The following is an 18,556-nucleotide window of genomic DNA, read 5'->3' on the forward strand; positions in this document are numbered from 1 at the left end:
AGTGAATTCTAGTCTTTTATGGCAGATCTCCAATGAACAAGAACCATCATTCTACATTTGGGTAGCTGTAGTGATCAAGAATTCTATTTCTTTATAAAAATCCTAAATTTGCATCTTGGATACTTTTAATTCTTGTTCTTAGTCTTCCTCTCTGGATCCAAGCAGAAGAAAACTCTCTCCTTCCCTAGGACAGCTTTGGCACTATTGAAGTCAACACCTGAGAAAAAAAATGGAAAGTTTTAAAACACTGTCTTTTGACTTATTTTCATCTTGGTTAAGAATTTTAGGAAGCTAGAACTTTTTGGGTAGTAAAATCATAAATACAAGAGGCTCCCAAAAAGACTCAATCCCCTTCGGGATAAGAATTCTAGTCTAGTGCTTCTTGGACATGGAAATCATGGATATGAGGAAGTCCAGATATTCTGAAGGATCTATATATATACACACACACATACACACACACATGTAAATCTATAGGTATATTTATTTACAAAATATATACAGACATACATACAAACATATAAGCATATATTGGGGATATTTGTATATTGGGGATAGGGAATGGGCCCGTGCTTTCATTGACAGAAGCAGTTCTCAAATATGGAAACTCTATTGATGCAGCTGGATGCTTTCTCTACAATTTGTGTGTTGTTCTTCATTCTCAGATATGATCATGACATCAGGGAGGTGATGCTATGACATGAAAGTGCATTGGATTTAAGTGAGGGAGAGCTTACCAGTCTCACTTTCTCCCCTAGAACCAGATATAGATCAGGAAGACTGAAGATGGCTGTCATAATTAGATGTAATCACAGACAGAAAGCACTATCATGAAGGAGGATAGAGAGAGCCTTGTAGAAAGTGGGATTTGAACTGGACCCAGAAGGAAGTTTACAGATGGAGATCAATCAATCAATAAGCATTTATTAAGTACCTACTACATGTCAGGCACTGTGCGTAACTCTTTGTACTCTCTCTGCCACCCAGTCATTGATATTAAATTAAATTCACTTAAACAGCAACAATTATAATTGCATAATTCCTGCTGCTTATTTAAAAATTTGCAAGTTAAATAAAATGATTAATTATACCAACGTGGACCTCATTACAACTGATAAAAAGGAAAACAAATATTAGTAAACAATTCTCCAAACCGTTAGTCTTCCATGTTAACAGATTATGTGTTCTTGAAAATCTCTAGCATCTCAGCCACCCTTTTATATTCCTCACTTGTTGCGCTGAGTAATAGAAAACAGATCCTTTCTTCCTATTTGATCAACAGTTAGAGAAGCCTGGGTACCTGAGATGTGCTCAGTAATTACTAAGTTGGGTTAAAATTCTTTGCTGGATTTGCGGTCACATGATAACATAACACTCTACTGAGGACGTTTGTTAGAGAAAATTGGGGAAATATTCTTTCTGGTAATTTCAAAACCTCTTTATTTATTTATCAGCTTGAAACATCTGCCTTAGTGGAAGGGGAAGTCCTTCCTTATCAGAATTATTATCACTTGAAACTGAATTCCAGTAATTGATGGGATGTTCAGTAAATCACCAATGCATCCCAAGAGACTGAAAAAGCCACATTGAAGTTATGGTCAGAGCTCAGGTAGGGTTGGAAATAGGACACATAATAAAACCCAATGTCTACTAAAAAGACAATGACAGTTCTTTTTTTTCCCTTGGTTGAACTCACTGGAAATGGTAAATTGTCATGTTTTACTCTATTTCTCTGGAAAACTGTGGGAAGAAAATTAAGACCTGGGGATCTGAGTGACCTTTTACCTCAATGTGACTGAATAACATGTCATAAAAGATATCATAGATTTCATCAAGAGAATCATAGAATCTAAGACAAGAAGAGGTGTGTGTGTGTGTGAAAGAGAGAGACAGACATAGAGAGACAGAGACACACAGAGACACACACATATAGACAAATAAAGAGAGACAGAGAAAACAGAGAGAGAGAGAGAGAGAGAGAGAGAGAGAGAATCAGAAAGATAGAGAGAAAATTCTCCTCCACTCTACTCTGAGTCAGACCAAACTTGGTATATTGCATTGAGTTATGGGCAATAATTATTTAGGATAGTATAGAGAACTGAAATAGTTTTTTTTCATAAGGCTTGGTAAAAAGAAGTGGGGTTGTTTGGTCTGAAAAAGAGATGATAGTGGAAAACAGGATCAGTCCTAATCAACCAATAAACTTTTATTAATCACTTGCTAAATGCCAAGGCTAGACTAGATATTGAGAATACAAAAGCAAAATAAAGCAGTCCCTGTCCTTTAGGACCTTACAAAGAGAGGAGACATCTTAGACACCCATAAATATAACATGAAATATAGTAAAAATACAATAAAAATAAATATAAATTTATTTAGTGGGGGAGAGAATCACTAAGAGCCGATGGGGATGAGAAAAGGCCATATATAGGAGGTAACATTTGAATTGAGTTTTGAAGGATACATTATATAAATGTTACTTATGATAATAATGATTAAAAACAATTGCTTTCCCAGTAATTATTACCATCATAACTATTATTATTATTATTGAAATCAAGGATTATATGATGTAGAAGTGAGGGCCAAATATGTACCAGGTGAGGAGAAGGGAGAAGGGATGAGAAGAGCAGTGTATTTACAGTATATGAGTGAGAGTAATGTATAATAATGCTGAAAGGTAGCATAGAATCAGGTTGTGAAGGACTTTCCATGTCAAAAAGAATAAATAGTTTGAACATTTAGGTGGAGCAATGGATAGAGTACTAGCCTTACTATCAAGAATACTCACCTTCCTGTGTCCAAATCAAGCCTGGACAAATCATTTCACCCTTCTTGTCTTAGTTTCTCTATCTGTAAAATTAGCTGAAGAAGGAAATGGCAAATTGTTCCGGTATTTTCTGCCAAGAAAATCCCAAATGGGGTCACAAAAAGTTAGACACAATTGAACAAGAATAGTTTGTATTTTATCAAGCCCTGGAGTTTCTTGATAAGATAATGATATGGTCAGACACACATTTTTAGAATATCACTTTGGTAGTTGTGTGAAGAATGAATTAGAGAGAGAAGAGACTTAAGGCAGAAAGAACAACTTGAAGACTTAGGCTAGGCAAGGTATCTGAATTAGAGTGGTGGTCGTATGAGCAGGGAAAGGGGAACCTATGCGAGACATACTATGGAGATAGACTCAAAAAGACTGAGAAACTGATTACTTATGTGAGGTGAGGGAGAGTGAGCAGCTGAGGAAGACTCCAAGTTTGCAAATGTGAGTGGCCAGAGAGATGAGAAGTTTGAAAGGAGGTAGTTTAGGGGGAAAATGAATGAGTTCTTCTTCAATAGAGTTCTTTAAGTGGAGGTTAGAAGGACCACATTTCTGACGTGTGATAAAGGGAATTCATGTTTCAATTGGGAGTTGTAAAAGGTGATCTCTGGGATCTCTTCCAACTTTGAGATTCTCTGATTCCAAGTCAAATGTTATCCCCAGACTGAAAATTATCTTTCTTAAAATCACACTAAGGAGACACTATAAAAATATATTAATGAAAGGCAAAATATTCAAATGAATAATGATACCTAATATGTACATAGTATTTTCATTGTTTCATTTTGAAACATTTTGAATGAAAATGTATAAACATTTACCAGTTGCTTACCATGTGACAGGCATTGTGCTAAGCACAGAAGGTAGCAGGGTATAAAGAGGGACAAGAGACACTCAAGGATCTCATAATGGGAGAAACAATAACCAAATAGATACAAACAAAAAGTACAAACAAATCATGTAGAGGATAAATTAGAAATAAATAAATAGGGAAAAACAGACTTAAGAGGGGTTGGAAGAAATTCCCTTTATTGGGATTTTAGTTGGGACTTGAAGGAAGCCAAGGGGAAGACAATATGAGGCAGATAGGAATGGGAGACAGAGAAAAAGCTTGGAGCTGAGAGATGAAGTGCCTTGTTAATGGATCATGCAGCAGGGCAGTGTCATTAAATTGAAGAGTATATGTTGGGCTTTTACCCTAAGGTAAAAGAGAACTGGAAAGTTAGGAGAGCTATGGTATGAAAGGCTATGAAGATAAAGAAAAGCTCCTGGAGATAATAGGAGTGACTGGAGTATTTACTTTAAGATTTGTAAAGCATTTTATGTGCATTATCCCTTTTGATCCTCACAGCAATTCTGGGAGGTAGGTTGCTTTTATTATATCTCCCTTTTATAGGAATAGAAAATGAGACTGAAAGAACCATAAATTTTCCTGAGGTTATAGAGCTAATAAGTATCTAAAGTAGGATTTTCACTCACTTCTTCCTGATTTCAGGACCAGTACACCATCCCCTAAACAATCTTGCCTCTCAATTGCAGATGCACATCAATAAAAGGTATTAAATGATTACCATGTATGCACTATTATGCAAAGATGTACAAAACTGAATCACTTTACTTAAGAGTTTTCAAGCCGAGAGAGGAAATAAGAAAGTACTATGTGAGGTCCAAGGAAGAAATTTTTTTTTTATCAAAAATAATTTTAAAATATCAAAACCTGGGGTTTGGGATGGCCATTATGACACATAGATTATTATTCTTTAAGGTAAGACTTTATTCACCAGAAAATAAAGAGCCACTGAAAAGTTTTGAACAAAAGAGCAAAACAAACCTATCCATAGGTGAATGAATGTGGGCAGAGTGTGCTGAAACCCCTGCGCTGAACAACCTATACTTTGTGCACGTCTATGATTATGATTATGTCTGAACGTAAGGAAGACAACTCTGGAAAAAGAGGGTATAGAAAAACTAGAATTAAAGAGACTAGTTGGCAATCTGTAGCCATAGTCTGAACACAAAGTAATGAAAGTCTGAATTAAGGTTGGTGTCAAGAATAGAAAGGAAAAGGTAGATACCAAGGATCTTGCTGAGGTCAAATTGGCAGATTATGATTGGATTTGAAAAAGAAATGACAGAGATAACCCTGAGGTTTTGTGTCTAAGTGGTTGAGGAAAAGAAGCATAGTGATAGAAATAAGTATAAAAGAGAAGTACATTTGGGGACAGGTGAGAAATAAATTCAATTTTGGAGTTCAGTGTTGTGTTTGAGGTTCAGTGAAGTGAGAAACCTGAGGGATAGGGGATAAAAATATAGATTTGGGAGTCATCTTCACAAATGGGGAGGGTATTTCATGAGCCCCTCTCTATCAGGTTTTCCTTTAAGGAAGGTTCTATGTTCTCGGTGAGTCAGATGCCCTCCAAATCATAAATCATGAGACCCTCCCATGGGTTTATTCATCAGTCAGGGCTTACACTTAACTGATAACAAGGCAATTTCATAAAAAGGTATAAAAATAATAAAGCAGTCCCTTTATAATCTTTGAGGTCTCTCTACCACATATTCATACACACCCAGTGGAAGGAGCAATACTGCTTAAGGAGAAGCTTAAGGTATCCTGTATGTCCAACACTTATGGAGAAATACAACTCATGCTTTCAATGCTGTAAAACTGTCAATGTTTACTTTTTGCTTTAGCTTTTGGACCATATATTTCTGTCCCCTTCCAAACTGAATCATCCCTTGCAACAAAGAAAAATAACATTAAATAAAACTCTCCAATACAGATGGCATGTCAGACAACGCATATGATAGTCTATAAACATTTATTAAGGGTCTATTATGTACCAGGCACTGTACTATTGGTTGGTAATATAAAGACTCCTTCTGCCTCCAAAATCAAATATTCTCAGCCCTCAAAGAGCTTAAATTCTATTAATAAACAACACGTGTATATTTAAACACATTCAAATAGATTTATGATCTCATGGTTTTGACACTTTTCCCAAAAATGCATCTATAAACCATCCATGAAAGACCATCCCATAATTTTACAGGTGGTAGTTTACCCAAAGTCCAATTTTTGTGTCTCTTTGTGATATTGGGGTGGTTCTGGGTTCTCAAAGGTAATGCCAGAGGAATATAAGATCTGTTAAGCTCTCCATGCTGGAATATCTCAACAGTAGTCCCAGCAAGAGACTGAGTCTGATTTCCAAGGAACAGAACAACTTAGGATGTAGAAATTCATTATTTTGTGATGAAAATAATTTTTTAACCATGATAACTGGTGAAACAAAAAATACAAAACACATACAAAATAAAAACAGATAAACTTTGGAGATATTGCAGCTTTGGTTCCAGATCACCACAATAAAGCAAATATCACAATAAAACTAGTCACATGCATTTTTTGGGTTCCCAGTGCATAAAAGTTATGTTTACACTATACTATAGTCTATTAAGTATGAAATGGTGTACAAAAAACCTCTAATGTGTATACTTTTAAAATACTTTATTGCTAAAAAAAAAAAATTCAAACCATCATCTAAGACTAAATCTTTTAGTTGGTCGAAGGTCCTGCCTCAATGTTAATGGCTGCTGACTGTTCAGAGTAGTGGTTGCTGAGGATTGGGGTGACTGTGTAAAACAGCAATGAGGTTTGCCAAACTGGTTGATTCTTTCTTTTATTTGAACATTGAGAGGCCATTGTAGAATTATTAGTTTGTCTAATTTCAATGTTATTGTATCCCAGGGAATAGGGAGGCCCGAGGAGAGGGAGGGAGATGAGGGAATGGCCAATTGATGGATTCATCAGAACACATCTGACATTTATTAATTAATTCATTGTCTTAAATGGGCAAGATTCATGGCGCCTCCAAATATATATAAGGGTAACATCAAATATCATTGTTCACATTCTTAACATCTTAATCATCTTAACAAATATAATAATAATGAAAAAGTTTGAAATACTGCAAGAATTACCAGAATGTGACATAAAGATACAATGTGAGCATATGCTATTGGAAAAATGGCACTGATAATATTTGATGCAGACTTACCACAAACTTTTAATTTGTAAAAAAAAATTGTGAAGCATGATAAAATGAAGTACAATAAAATGAGATATGTCTATACAGAGTAATAGCATTAAGGTAGATTATAGGAGTTGGGGGTGAGGGATGGGGGAATAAGGAAAGACCTTATGTAGAAGGTGACACATGAATTGAGTTTTTCCAGGAAATTAGAGTTTCTAAAGGGTGGAGGTGAAGAGGGAGTATATTCCAGTAGTAAGAGATTATCAGTGCCAAAGCACATGGATAAGAATAAAGTCATATGTAAAAAACAACAAGAAAGGTAGTTTAGCTCCATTGTACAGTGGAAATGGGAAAAATATATAATAAAGTTGGAAAGGTAGATTGGAGACATTTTGTAAAGGACTTGAAAAACCAAAGAAAAGAGTATATTTATATATTTGAAGCAGTAGGAGAGATACTGGAATTTCTTGAGTGCGGGATCAACAAGGTCAGAAATAATTTTTAGGAAAATCACGTTAAAAATAGTACAGAGAATAGATTGGAGCTTTAGTGATTTCCCCACTTCTCTGTTATTGAAGAAAAAGATATATTTCATGCGCTTTTCTCTGGCCCTTATCTGTTTTTTGCATTTCTCAGGAACCTACTTTTATTCAGTGGTTTGTTCATTTATATTGTTATAGGGGCTCTATTTGTTATATTTATTAGAGTAGAAATGATATTTTTCTTCTCTGATATTACCAGCTTGGGACAATCCTTTAACCTCTTTGCCTAAGGAAAATCCCTCAGACTAATCTATTAAATCATAGTTAGACTGAGATCTCTTTTACTTGATGAAGTTCCCACATTGGGAGTCCTTGCCCCTGAAGAAACCATAGATCTTTCTATTATCTTTGTTTTAGTCATTTCAAGTCATTTCTTTACCTTACAGAAAGCATGAACAGTTGCCTATGACTTGAATCAAGGCTGCCTAACCTTAATAACAAAGGCAGTTAAATCTCTGCCATCCATGGGGAAAGTGCTAACCATGGTGCTCATAAGCACATAGCGAGTGTGGGCTGGATTGTGCTGGCACACAATCACTGGAAGGAACTGTGGTTTCATCAGGGTGGGGATCTCACACTCCATGGCTGCCTAGGGTTATTCCATAGACCAACTGGGCATCTGCCCAATGGCTTGCAAAGTAACTTGGTTACCATGTCTTGGTAGGTGAGACAAAGGATAGAAATGTTTCCCCTGAAAACTGTGCCTAAGGATATCATGAGTATCAACTATAGGTTGATTTGTGGCACTCGGATTCCACCCTATTGGTGGATTCCACTATTGGGATCTTCCCATCCCTAATGTCACCAGGAATTCCCTCATTACTTCATGTAATGATGTTCCTCCAGTCTTGGTTAAACCTTTCTGCATATATTATTATAGTATCTCTGACTGTTCTTCATACTGCTCCATATATAGTTCCTTCTGTCAGTATTTTACACTTGGAAAATAATAGTTTTCATTTATATCACAATTTATTGTTCATCAAAAACAATTAACAAAAAATATAGTAAAAACCTATTATGTGTCAGGCATTATTTTGAAGAGCTTCAGTTCTTCTGAGGGAAAAAAGGACCCCTATAATTATATATAGAATAAATGTATTTATAATTTGTAATACATTTGTAAAAAGTGTTATTATGCATAAAATAAAAGGTAGTTTGGAAGGGGGTGCTGTCAATTGGGGACATTAAAAAAGGCTTTGTGTGGAAGGTCATCATCAACTGCATCTTGAAAGAAGAGTGGGATTATGTACAGGTGAAGAGGGAATGCAGGTTAAGTTTAAGAACCTGCTAGTGCAAAGACTTGAAGAGGAGAGATGAGGGGGTTGCATGTGAGGAACAGAGAGAGAAGGCCAGTTAGCCTGGATCAAAGACTGCAGAAGAGGGTGAGAAAGAGAGATGGGGCTGAGTTATAAACAGCTAGAGAACCTCTCCCTGAAAAAGTCAGACTAACGCTCTTTAGTACCAAATAGACCTTATGGTCACTATACCTGGTCAGGAAGCTAACAAAACCCAATAAAATGTGGCTTAGAAAATTCATTATAATATAGTTATCTCCCTCATTGCAAACCTGGATCTACAAAATTCAGTTCTGGGAATCTGTTCCTCCTGCTAAATCCAAAGAAATAATGGCAAAGCTAGTATACCAAATTAAGTTTTGCTCCCAAGATTCTCTGCAATCAGAATATAAATAAGCTAGGATCTAGAAGAAAAATTAAGTGAAGAAGGTATGTCTGTTGTTCTCAGACACTCATGCTCATCAACATAGCTGCATTAATGTTCATATCTTCCAACAATAAATCCTCACTATTTCCCTACATAAGGAGATAATGATTCACTCATTCATCTGATCTATTTAACCACAAAAAACCATTTCAGGAGGTTGCAGGTTTACCATCATTAGACAGCAGCAAGTCAAAGTTGGATGACCATTCATCTGCCTGTTTAGCTATGGGTTGGACCAGATGGATTATAAAATCATAGATTTCAAACTGGGATGGAGCTTCAGGTCATCTAGTTTAACCCTCTTATTTAAAGAGGAGGAAACTGAATCCCAAAGAGAAAATTACTAACTTAAGATTATGCAAATAGTAAGCAGTGGAGATAGGTTCTGATCCGAGGTCCTTTGGATCCCAAATCCAACACTCTTTTCCACTGTGTTAAGTTCTCTTCCAGCTCTAGGCTCTGCCTTTGGTGATTTGCACTCGATGTGTGATAAACTATTTTTAAAATTTCATCCAATTGTAAGTAGAATGAGCTGATCTTGGTTCTGCCAAAGGTCCCCAGTGTAAAATCTAGACCTGCCTCCAACACTGGCACCAACTGACAATACACATGGGGGTATTTGTCCTTTTCAAATCTCTTGGAATCTTCTCTTTACTGATACATTATGAAAATGGAGAAAATAGTTGTGTTTTCAAATGTGTTTTGGCTTCAGTTTTGCACAGAAAGAAATGGCTTATATTCCCAGAGACAATTAACTATTACCACATTTTTGGCAGAATGAACCCTTATGACTCTGCCATACTCATCTAGGAAAAAAAATGTGTGTGTGTGTGTGTGTGTGTGTGTGTGTGTGTGTGTGAACTTGGCAGATATTAAGAATCCCAGATGAAATCAGGGAGTTTATTTTATCTTCTCTACTGACAGCAACACAACTCTTAGCACAATGCCTGAGTTGGAGCCTTTTTAGTCTACAGACCCGCCAATGAAAATATTATGCTTCACACACTCAAAGAATATTCAAATTTATGCAAACAAGAAGCAACTCAACCTCCCCAAAAAGGGTTGTCTTTTTTTCTGGGTTACATTTCCATGAAACCACTTAATCAGCTTTTCAGGTTTCCCTCAATGATTGTGGAGTATGCATGGGGATGAAAATGGAGGAGAAAGGAAGAAGAGAAAGAATTTTCAGTGCTTCAATTTTTCTGCAACATAATTTTCCCTAGCGTTTAATATTCCTCCTACATGCTCATTAGCCTACCAGATTGCAAATTCTTTCCCAAAGAACCATATATTCTACTCTTTCGTTCTCTTAGGGAAAGAAACTCACTGAGAGTTAGTAGAAAACAAACCCATTTTTTTTTTTTTTTACCTACACATCAGGTGTCACAAAGCACAAATCTTTCCCTGAGCCATTAAAAAAAAGTCCTGCCATGAGGAAATTTAATTGCTTCCACATTTAACACCCTTGAAGAAGGTACAAATAGCAGGAAGTGGGATATTTTTAAGACTACATTAGATCATTCTAGTAAAAGATCATCCAAAGAAAGGGAAGAACTTGTAAAATATTCAGGCAGGAGTAGATAGATGAAAGACCATTTACTGGACAGACTTGCTCTGATACATATTAAGTTAAGAAAAGAATATGGAATCCAAGCAAGAGAAAAGCTCCATTGGTGGACTTCTCTGTAGAGATGGTAGGTATCATTTAGATGGAAGTTAAATTGATTGAGCTTTTGTACAGAAGCAGATGATGACAAGGATAATTAGAATTGCTCTGGTGTTTATAAAAGTCTCTCTTTCCCAAGGCATTAAAAAACACTTTTTATTCTGTTATAAGCAAGAGATAGGCAGATGGTGATATTCTATTTTTCTCATCTGAATTTCCAGTTTAGTTCTGCCCTCTAGGTCTAGGCAAAATTAGTCCAATCTGCCTTCCACATGACAAACCATCAACTATTCAAAGATAGCCATCATGTCATTCCTCCCTAAGGACAACTATTCCTACTCCCTGCAACCCATACTGAATGACATAGTTTCAAATTTTTCAACCACCCTGGTAAACTTCCTTTGGACAGACCCTAGTTTCTCAATGTCCTCCATCCGGTCAGAGAATCACAGAATATTAGAGTTGGAAGACACATCAGCAGCCATTTAACCTAATCTATACCCAAAAGGCATTCCCACTAGAATATAACAATCAAGTAGTCATATAGCATCTGCTTGAAGATCTCTTTTGAGGGAAAACTCACTACCTCCCAAAGGATCCCATTTAATTTTGAGATAGCTCAAATTATTAGAATGTTTTCCTAAAATGTAAAATCCAGAACTGACTTTCAGGTCATGTTTCATAGAGTAGAGAAGGACTATTTTTTTCCTGTGTTCCAGATAGTTTTCCTCTATAACATGACATGATCCAAAATCACCTAAACTTATAAAATTTTTATATCATAGCATAACACCTTAAATACATATCGAATTTGCAGTCTGCTAAAAATCCTGACTTTTTTATTTTTAAAAAATAATTTTTTCAATTAAACAATTATTTTTTCTTCCTCCTTCCCTACCACCCATCAGAGAAATAATATAGAAAAATAAAAATAAAACTTTTATAGCAACTAACTATGAATAGTTAAAATAAATTCCTACATTGCCCATGTCCAAAAATCTATTTTCATTCTGCTCCTTGAATCCATAATTTTTGTGTCAGGAGATGGGTAATATTCTTCATTATTGGTCCTCTGGAATCAAGGTTGATGAATGCATACATCAGAACTCTTAAGTCTTCCCAAGTTTTCCCTTCTTATGACATCACTTTTAAGTGGTATATTTTCTAGCCATAAGACCTCTTTTCTGCCCTGCCAGGGTTACAATTTTAAACCCAAGTGAACATTACATTTTTTTCTAGTAATTTTCACCCTTGACTTGACTCCATCATTGTACCCCATGGAAATATTGATGGATCCTGGTTCTTGAATCCAATGAGTTAGTTATTGCTTTCAGAATTATGTTGCCTACAAATTTGATGAACATGACAACTGTGCCTTCATCCAAGTAATTGATAAAAATGTTGAACCAGAAGGGGCCCAGGAACATTGTATTCCTTGCTGCTTTTATTCTTTCTTTATCATGGATTGTCATGCATACTTGGGATTTTTAAAAAAAATTTATTCTTTCCAGTCTTGTTCAGACCAGAGCACTACAACAAACACTGTAAATACGAATACATATTTACTAAACCAACATTTCACTAGTCATTGTTCTCCATAGGATGCAACAGAGAGGAATGTGAAATGGTAATTATTCCACTTTTACTGAAATTCAGCTACTCCTGAGTGCAGAACAGTATCTATTGAACCACTTCAATTAAACCTGTGTAGGGAGCATAAATCACTATGCTATTAAAATCTGTAACTAGAATTTGCCAGAGTCCATGAGCTTTTTATGTTTGGCACCTAGTGAGTACTTAAGTAAATGTTTGCTGATGGTCTTCAGAAAAGGCTACTTAACATTCAATAAAGATAAACCGATGGGACCCTTTATTTTGTAACCCAATCTAGTCACCTTTGCCCATGGAGAGAATTTGGTCAAGGACCTACTTAGCCTGAAGAGAACCATTTTCTGAATTAATTTCTTCTGAAATCCCAATAGCAATTTGGAAAGAAATGGTTTATCTTCAAGACTTGAAGTTGCCTGGGCCAGCTAAGCTTTTTAGATCAACAGAATTGAGGGGTAACAGGACTTGTGGGCCTTGGGTGGAGATGGGGCAGTAGTAAAAAAAATTCCTTTAGGTGAAATCCTATTCATTAAAATATAGTTCATTAGTTAGTCCTTCCTGTCACTTCACCGTCTTGACCTGAACATGGATGTAAAAATGTCACTTCTCTGTTTAAGAATTCTCAGTGGCTCCCCAAAACCCAAATCTTCTCATTTCAAAATTCAAATCTTCTGATTTTTATTCCAGTTTTCTTTCCATTTACCATACTGCCTACACTGATGGTGAGCAAAACCTTCTGAAATACATGCATTAAAGGACTATTCATGGTAGAAAAGTGATAGACTCATGGTACAGATCCAGACTTGTTTTTTAAAAACATTTTTACACAATGCAGGAATTTATTCTGCTTGACTATATGTACTTGTAACAGGGATTTTGTTTATTTGTTTATTTATTTATTTTCTTCCTTAATTGGGGGATAAGAGGGTATGTGAAGGAAAGGCAGGTCTGAAAATAAAATGTAATTTTAAAAAGAGACGATTGAGAGTGGGATATAGACACACACACAAAGATATATATATATATATATATATATATATATAAACAACCTATCAGCATCTTCCTAGTCTCTTTAAGATAAAAAGCAAACACTTTTCTGTGGTACTGAAAGCCCTCCAACAACTAGTTTCAGCCTATCTTTTCAGGATGATTAAATGCTAGTCTGCGTTATACATGCTACATTTCAGATAAAATGGCCTTTGTATTTTCTGTTCATTACATCCCATATCTCACCTTCCTACCTTTGTATAATCTGTCTCCCACCTAACCTCCATTCTTGGAATGGAATTCTTCCTCATGTCAGCCTCTTACAATCTAACCTCCTTCAAGCCTCCTATTTTCTAGGCACTGTACTAGGCAAAGGGGAAAAGTTCCTACTCTCCAGGAGGTTACATTCTAAGGAGGAAACACCATCTACCTCTGTATACACATATATAATATAATATAATATCCATATACTATGATATCATATCATATCATATTATAATATAATGATATGATATGATATATTATATAATATAATATTTTATATATATATATATGATAATAAGATGATATAAGATTTAAGGTGATACAGGGCAGAGGTTAAATGACTCATCAGGGTCAAATAGCCAGACTATGTCAAAATTGGAATTTGAAATCAGGTCTTCCCAACTTCCATGCCGGCTTGCTACCTACTCTACAAGGCTGTCTCTCCATCCTTAGACTTTTCGCTAACGCTACAGAATGTTAATTAACATGTATAATGCCTTCCTTTGGGCACAGAAGCATGGAGGAGTAAGGGTATTCATTTCAGGGTGCTTTTGACTCTTTCCCATTCCTATTTTCATTCTACACAGGTGTAGATTGGGGTAGAGTCAGAGCCTTTGTACTGTGAGAAATATATTGTACAGAGAGGAACAGATAAAAGCAAAGCCGTAGAAGAGAGAACAATGTTTTCTCTGAAAAGGTTATTCTGAAATTTTTAATTTAAGAATTTCAAAGCCTCCTGGGAGATGCACAATGTGATGAGTCTGGGAGAAAGTAGTGTTTGGGGACAGAGCAGGCTTGTTTTGTGAAAATTACAACACCCCCAGAATTTCTACTTTTCTTCTCCACTGGGATCAAACTTTTACCAGTTTAATTTCTCTTTTCCACTTCTTTTTTCCCTGAACAGGACCCCCAGCCATTCACGCTGGCATCAAGGACATGAAGATTTTGAAAACGACCCAGTCTGGATTTGAAGGCTTCATCAAAGACCAGTTCACGACCCTTCCCGAAATGAAAGACCGGTGTTTTGCCACCCAGGTCTACTGCAAGTGGCGCTACAACCGGATCCGCAATGTGGACTTCGAGGCAGTGTGGTGAGGAAGCGGGAGCATAGACTGAGCCCCTAGTCCAAGGGTTGGGTTGGAATCCATGGTGCCAAAAAGCCAGGGGGGCCACATTCATATTCATAAAGGAAAGCCTCCTCCACTACCTCAAGGTGTCTGACATATACACACTTAACAAAACATCCTCATCATCCTCATTCCTCATTCTTTCTCTCTCTCTCTCTCTCTCTCTCTCTCTGTCTGTCTCTGTCTCTTTGTGTCTCTTATTGTTCTCTGTCTCTGTCTCTCTGTTTCTCGTCTCTCTCCATCTCTCTCTTTCTCTCTCTCTGTCTCTGTCTGTCTCTGTCTCTCTTTTTCTCATCATCTGACTTTATAAGCAATACATTTCCTAGTTGAATGGCTCCTGTTATTTAAAAGTTATTCCATATATTGATCTGTATTGTATACCCATTACTTCTGGGTCTGCCTCTTATTAAAACACAGAACAAATGTTTCAGAGGCACCATGGGAAAATTTCTGGGTCAGAATCAGAAGGACCTGGGGTCAAATTTTGGCTATCATTTTGTCACACTCATGTGGCCTTGAGCAAATCATATAACAACCCTGAGCCTCAGTTCTCTTAATTATAAAGTGAGGGAGGTGGATTACATAATTTTTCTTGTCTGCATTTTAGAAGGGATGTTGGTTCCTATTAGATTTTAAGCTTCTTGAGGGTAGGGGCTATCTTTTACCTCTGTTTTCTGAGCATTTATACAATAGATGCTTAATAAATGTTTATTAAATTGTATTAAATTTAGGAATATGTTGGACTACACAGCCTCTGAGATGCTGACATACTTTGCCCCAAAGGTCCTTTTTAGCTCTAAATCTTCAAGTCTACTTCTTCTATAAAATAGCACTTCAGAATGCTTTAAGACAGCCATCGTGTCCTTCCTAAGTCCTTTCTTCTCCAGCTCAACCATTCCCAATTTCTTTAACTATTCTTCATGTGACACGATTTCCATATTTCTCACCATTCCAGTCACTCTCTTCTGGATGGAGTTTGGTTTGTTAAAATCTCTTTTAAAAAAGACATTAGCCAGAATTGAACGGAACTCTGCAGAAATAGTCTGGCCACTACCAACTACTGCTCTATAATTCTGTCTCATGACCTAGAGCTATTTTCTTTTCTACTTCTTTTTTTATGGATTTCATCTCAAATACATACATGTATGTATGCATATATCTGTATATATATGCACATATACATATATGTCCATATATGTATGTGTATGTGCATATATGTGCAAGTCTACTAGTTTTTCAGTTAGATGTGTTTTTAAAAGAAACTTAGACCCACATTGGGTTTTAGATAGGAGAATATATTTGCAAGGAAAACATAGTTTTTATCATGAATTTGGAGACTAGCTGGTAGACAATTTGGAAACTAGGGGTAAGGAATGGGAAGATCAAAGTTGTCAAATGCTTTTTTCCTGTTTTCCTTAAGTACTGCTAGGATGAGAGACAGAGGAGTTTAATTCTCATTGGCGTCAATTGTCAAATGCACTAGATGATGAAAGTTGCCTGATAGATTGTTGCCAGGAGCCATGAAAGGGGTGTGTGTGTGTGTGTGTGTGCTGGGGAGCGGGTGTTTGGAGACGAGATGTACAGAGGTAGGGGTAATGAGATTTTTGAAGCAAAACCAAATATCACAATGTTCTAATATTCTTAAAAGTTCTTTTCTTTCCAGTGACTCATATTTGATTGTCTATCAGATGACTAAAATTTTGTTTGCCTTTACTGCATGGGGAAATGAGAAGCATAAGCATGCATGATATTAAGCTCCTTAGTGAGGCTGATGGGGGGAGACAGGAGGGGACAAGTAAAGTCATACTAAGGAAAAGTGACATTATTAACAAAATCTTAATTTGAAGGGAAAAAAGGTCACAGCCTTGCTATCTCTTGACTCTATTATTTCTCCTTCTATGCATAAGGAATGGCGTTCGGGATATCGTCCTGGAAAAATTTGCTGGGCCGTATGACAAAGGAGAGTATTCCCCTTCAGTTCAGAAGACCCTCTACGACATTCAAGTGCTCTCTCTGAGCCAAATTCCAGAGGTACCTTTTTTCACTAAACGCTTTGGAGAGTTTAGATTGCGATAACTTGCTGGGGAATCTCTCATCCTAAGAAAGATCTTAAAGACAAAATAAAAAACTGAATACTAGGTAAAAAACAACCTGCTCTGACTTAATAATTCTGTGCATCAAAGATAAAATAAGCAAGCATAGAAAATGTCTAGACCTGGCAATATGGGTTAAGAGCATTATTCTTGATCTTTGTTAAAAAACAAAACAAAAAAAAAAAAAAAAAAAAAACTCTGCTTCCTTTTTCTTTGCTACTGATTTAGAGTAAGTGTTATCCATAGCACTTCTACGTCACTACATTGTGGTCTCAGAGTAAACCCAAGGATGTACTGATAAATACGTCAGCACAGAGGACATACTTTTCAGTATAATCTGCATTATTAACATTTTCTTGATCACTTTTTAAAGCCTAGGCAATCAACAAAACAATCAAGCAAGCACTGATTTGTAGCATTAATCTATTTCTTAGCTCACACTGAAAATTTAACAATTTGTTGTCACTAGCCAGTAATTCACTCTTAAGTGAATCTGTATTTGTAATGAACCAAAACATATGAGGAGGGGTACAGAAGAGTGGTTGACAGGAAGATTTGGTTGGGAACTTATGTGGAAAGAATTGAATATGTTTAGTATAAAATGCATTAAGTAGCCAAAGAGCTGACTTGGGCAATATGAGATGGCAGCAGACAAAAAAGCAGATTAAGAGGAATAGACATAATACAATTAGAGGGACAGCAGATAGGTAGCTTCAGACACTTACTAGCTGTGAGGGAAAGTCACAATCCCATCTGTCTCTGTTTCCCCATTTGTAAAATAAGCTGGAGAAGCAAATGGCAAACCATTCCAATGTCTTTGTCAAGAAAACCCCCAAAAGGATCACAAAGGTCAGACATGACTGGAATGACTTAACAATAAAGTATCATGAACAGGAACAATTTGGGGATGGGAATAAAAGAAAGTGGGTGGTTGGATGAAGTTCCAAATAATCATACCCCATGATCTGTGTTATGGAATTAATTTCAGATAGAAGACATGGAAATCAGCCTTCCTAACATCCACTACTTCACCATTGACATGTCCAAAATGGGACTGATCAACAAAGATGAGGTAAGAAAGCTTTTAATGGACTTGGCATGTAGTCACTCTCAATAGTTAGCTATATTTCCCACCCTAAGCTTTCAGAGCAGAAAGCTGTCTACCATCTTAGCAGCTCTTGGGTCTTTCTGGGTGACAGCTAATTAAAAATTTCACACTTATGACACTTCAAGAAGTCAAGGATTGGATAGTTGAGGAATGGATGGATGATTGGATGCTAAGTGAGGAGGTGGAGATAGAAATGGAGAAAAACAAAGAAAATAGAAGATGTTCAAAGTACAAAACTCTCAGGGAAATTTCCTTGAGAAGTGTTACCTTCTCACATGTCATTGCATTAGTCTTCCTCAACCTGCCAAAGAGTTTTATTGATTAGGAAGCAACAAGTCCAGTAGCAAGGAAGTTTTTTAGGGGAGATGAAAGGATATTCATGTTCTAACTAGAATTATAGCAGGTAAGATGAGGAGGCTCCCTTCCACCCATGATGTCTGGTTAAACAGCTAAATTAGAAAAAGCAGCTAAATTGTGGGAAGGTTTTTTGTTTGTTTATTTCTTTGTTTTCATTTCTCTTTCGAAGTAGAAAAACAATTAAATCATTTCATTTATCTGGCTACAAAGCCCAGGGACATTTT

At 36.4% G+C, this 18,556-nt stretch overlaps 1 protein-coding gene across 1 annotated transcript in view; it reads left to right on the plus strand.

Annotated features, from left to right (window-relative positions):
- LOC100917431 (uricase) overlaps positions 1-18,556 on the plus strand; it is a 40,693-nt gene that overhangs the window by 16,671 nt on the left and 5,466 nt on the right. Inside the window, exons 5-7 of the mRNA XM_023501722.2 lie at positions 14,552-14,738; positions 16,682-16,805; positions 17,856-17,939. Of these exons, the coding sequence (XP_023357490.1) occupies positions 14,552-14,738; positions 16,682-16,805; positions 17,856-17,939 (395 nt within the window). The remainder of the gene's footprint in view (positions 1-14,551; positions 14,739-16,681; positions 16,806-17,855; positions 17,940-18,556) is intronic.

This window comes from Sarcophilus harrisii, chromosome 4 (genome assembly GCF_902635505.1).
Source record: "Sarcophilus harrisii chromosome 4, mSarHar1.11, whole genome shotgun sequence".
NCBI lineage: Eukaryota > Metazoa > Chordata > Mammalia > Dasyuromorphia > Dasyuridae > Sarcophilus > Sarcophilus harrisii.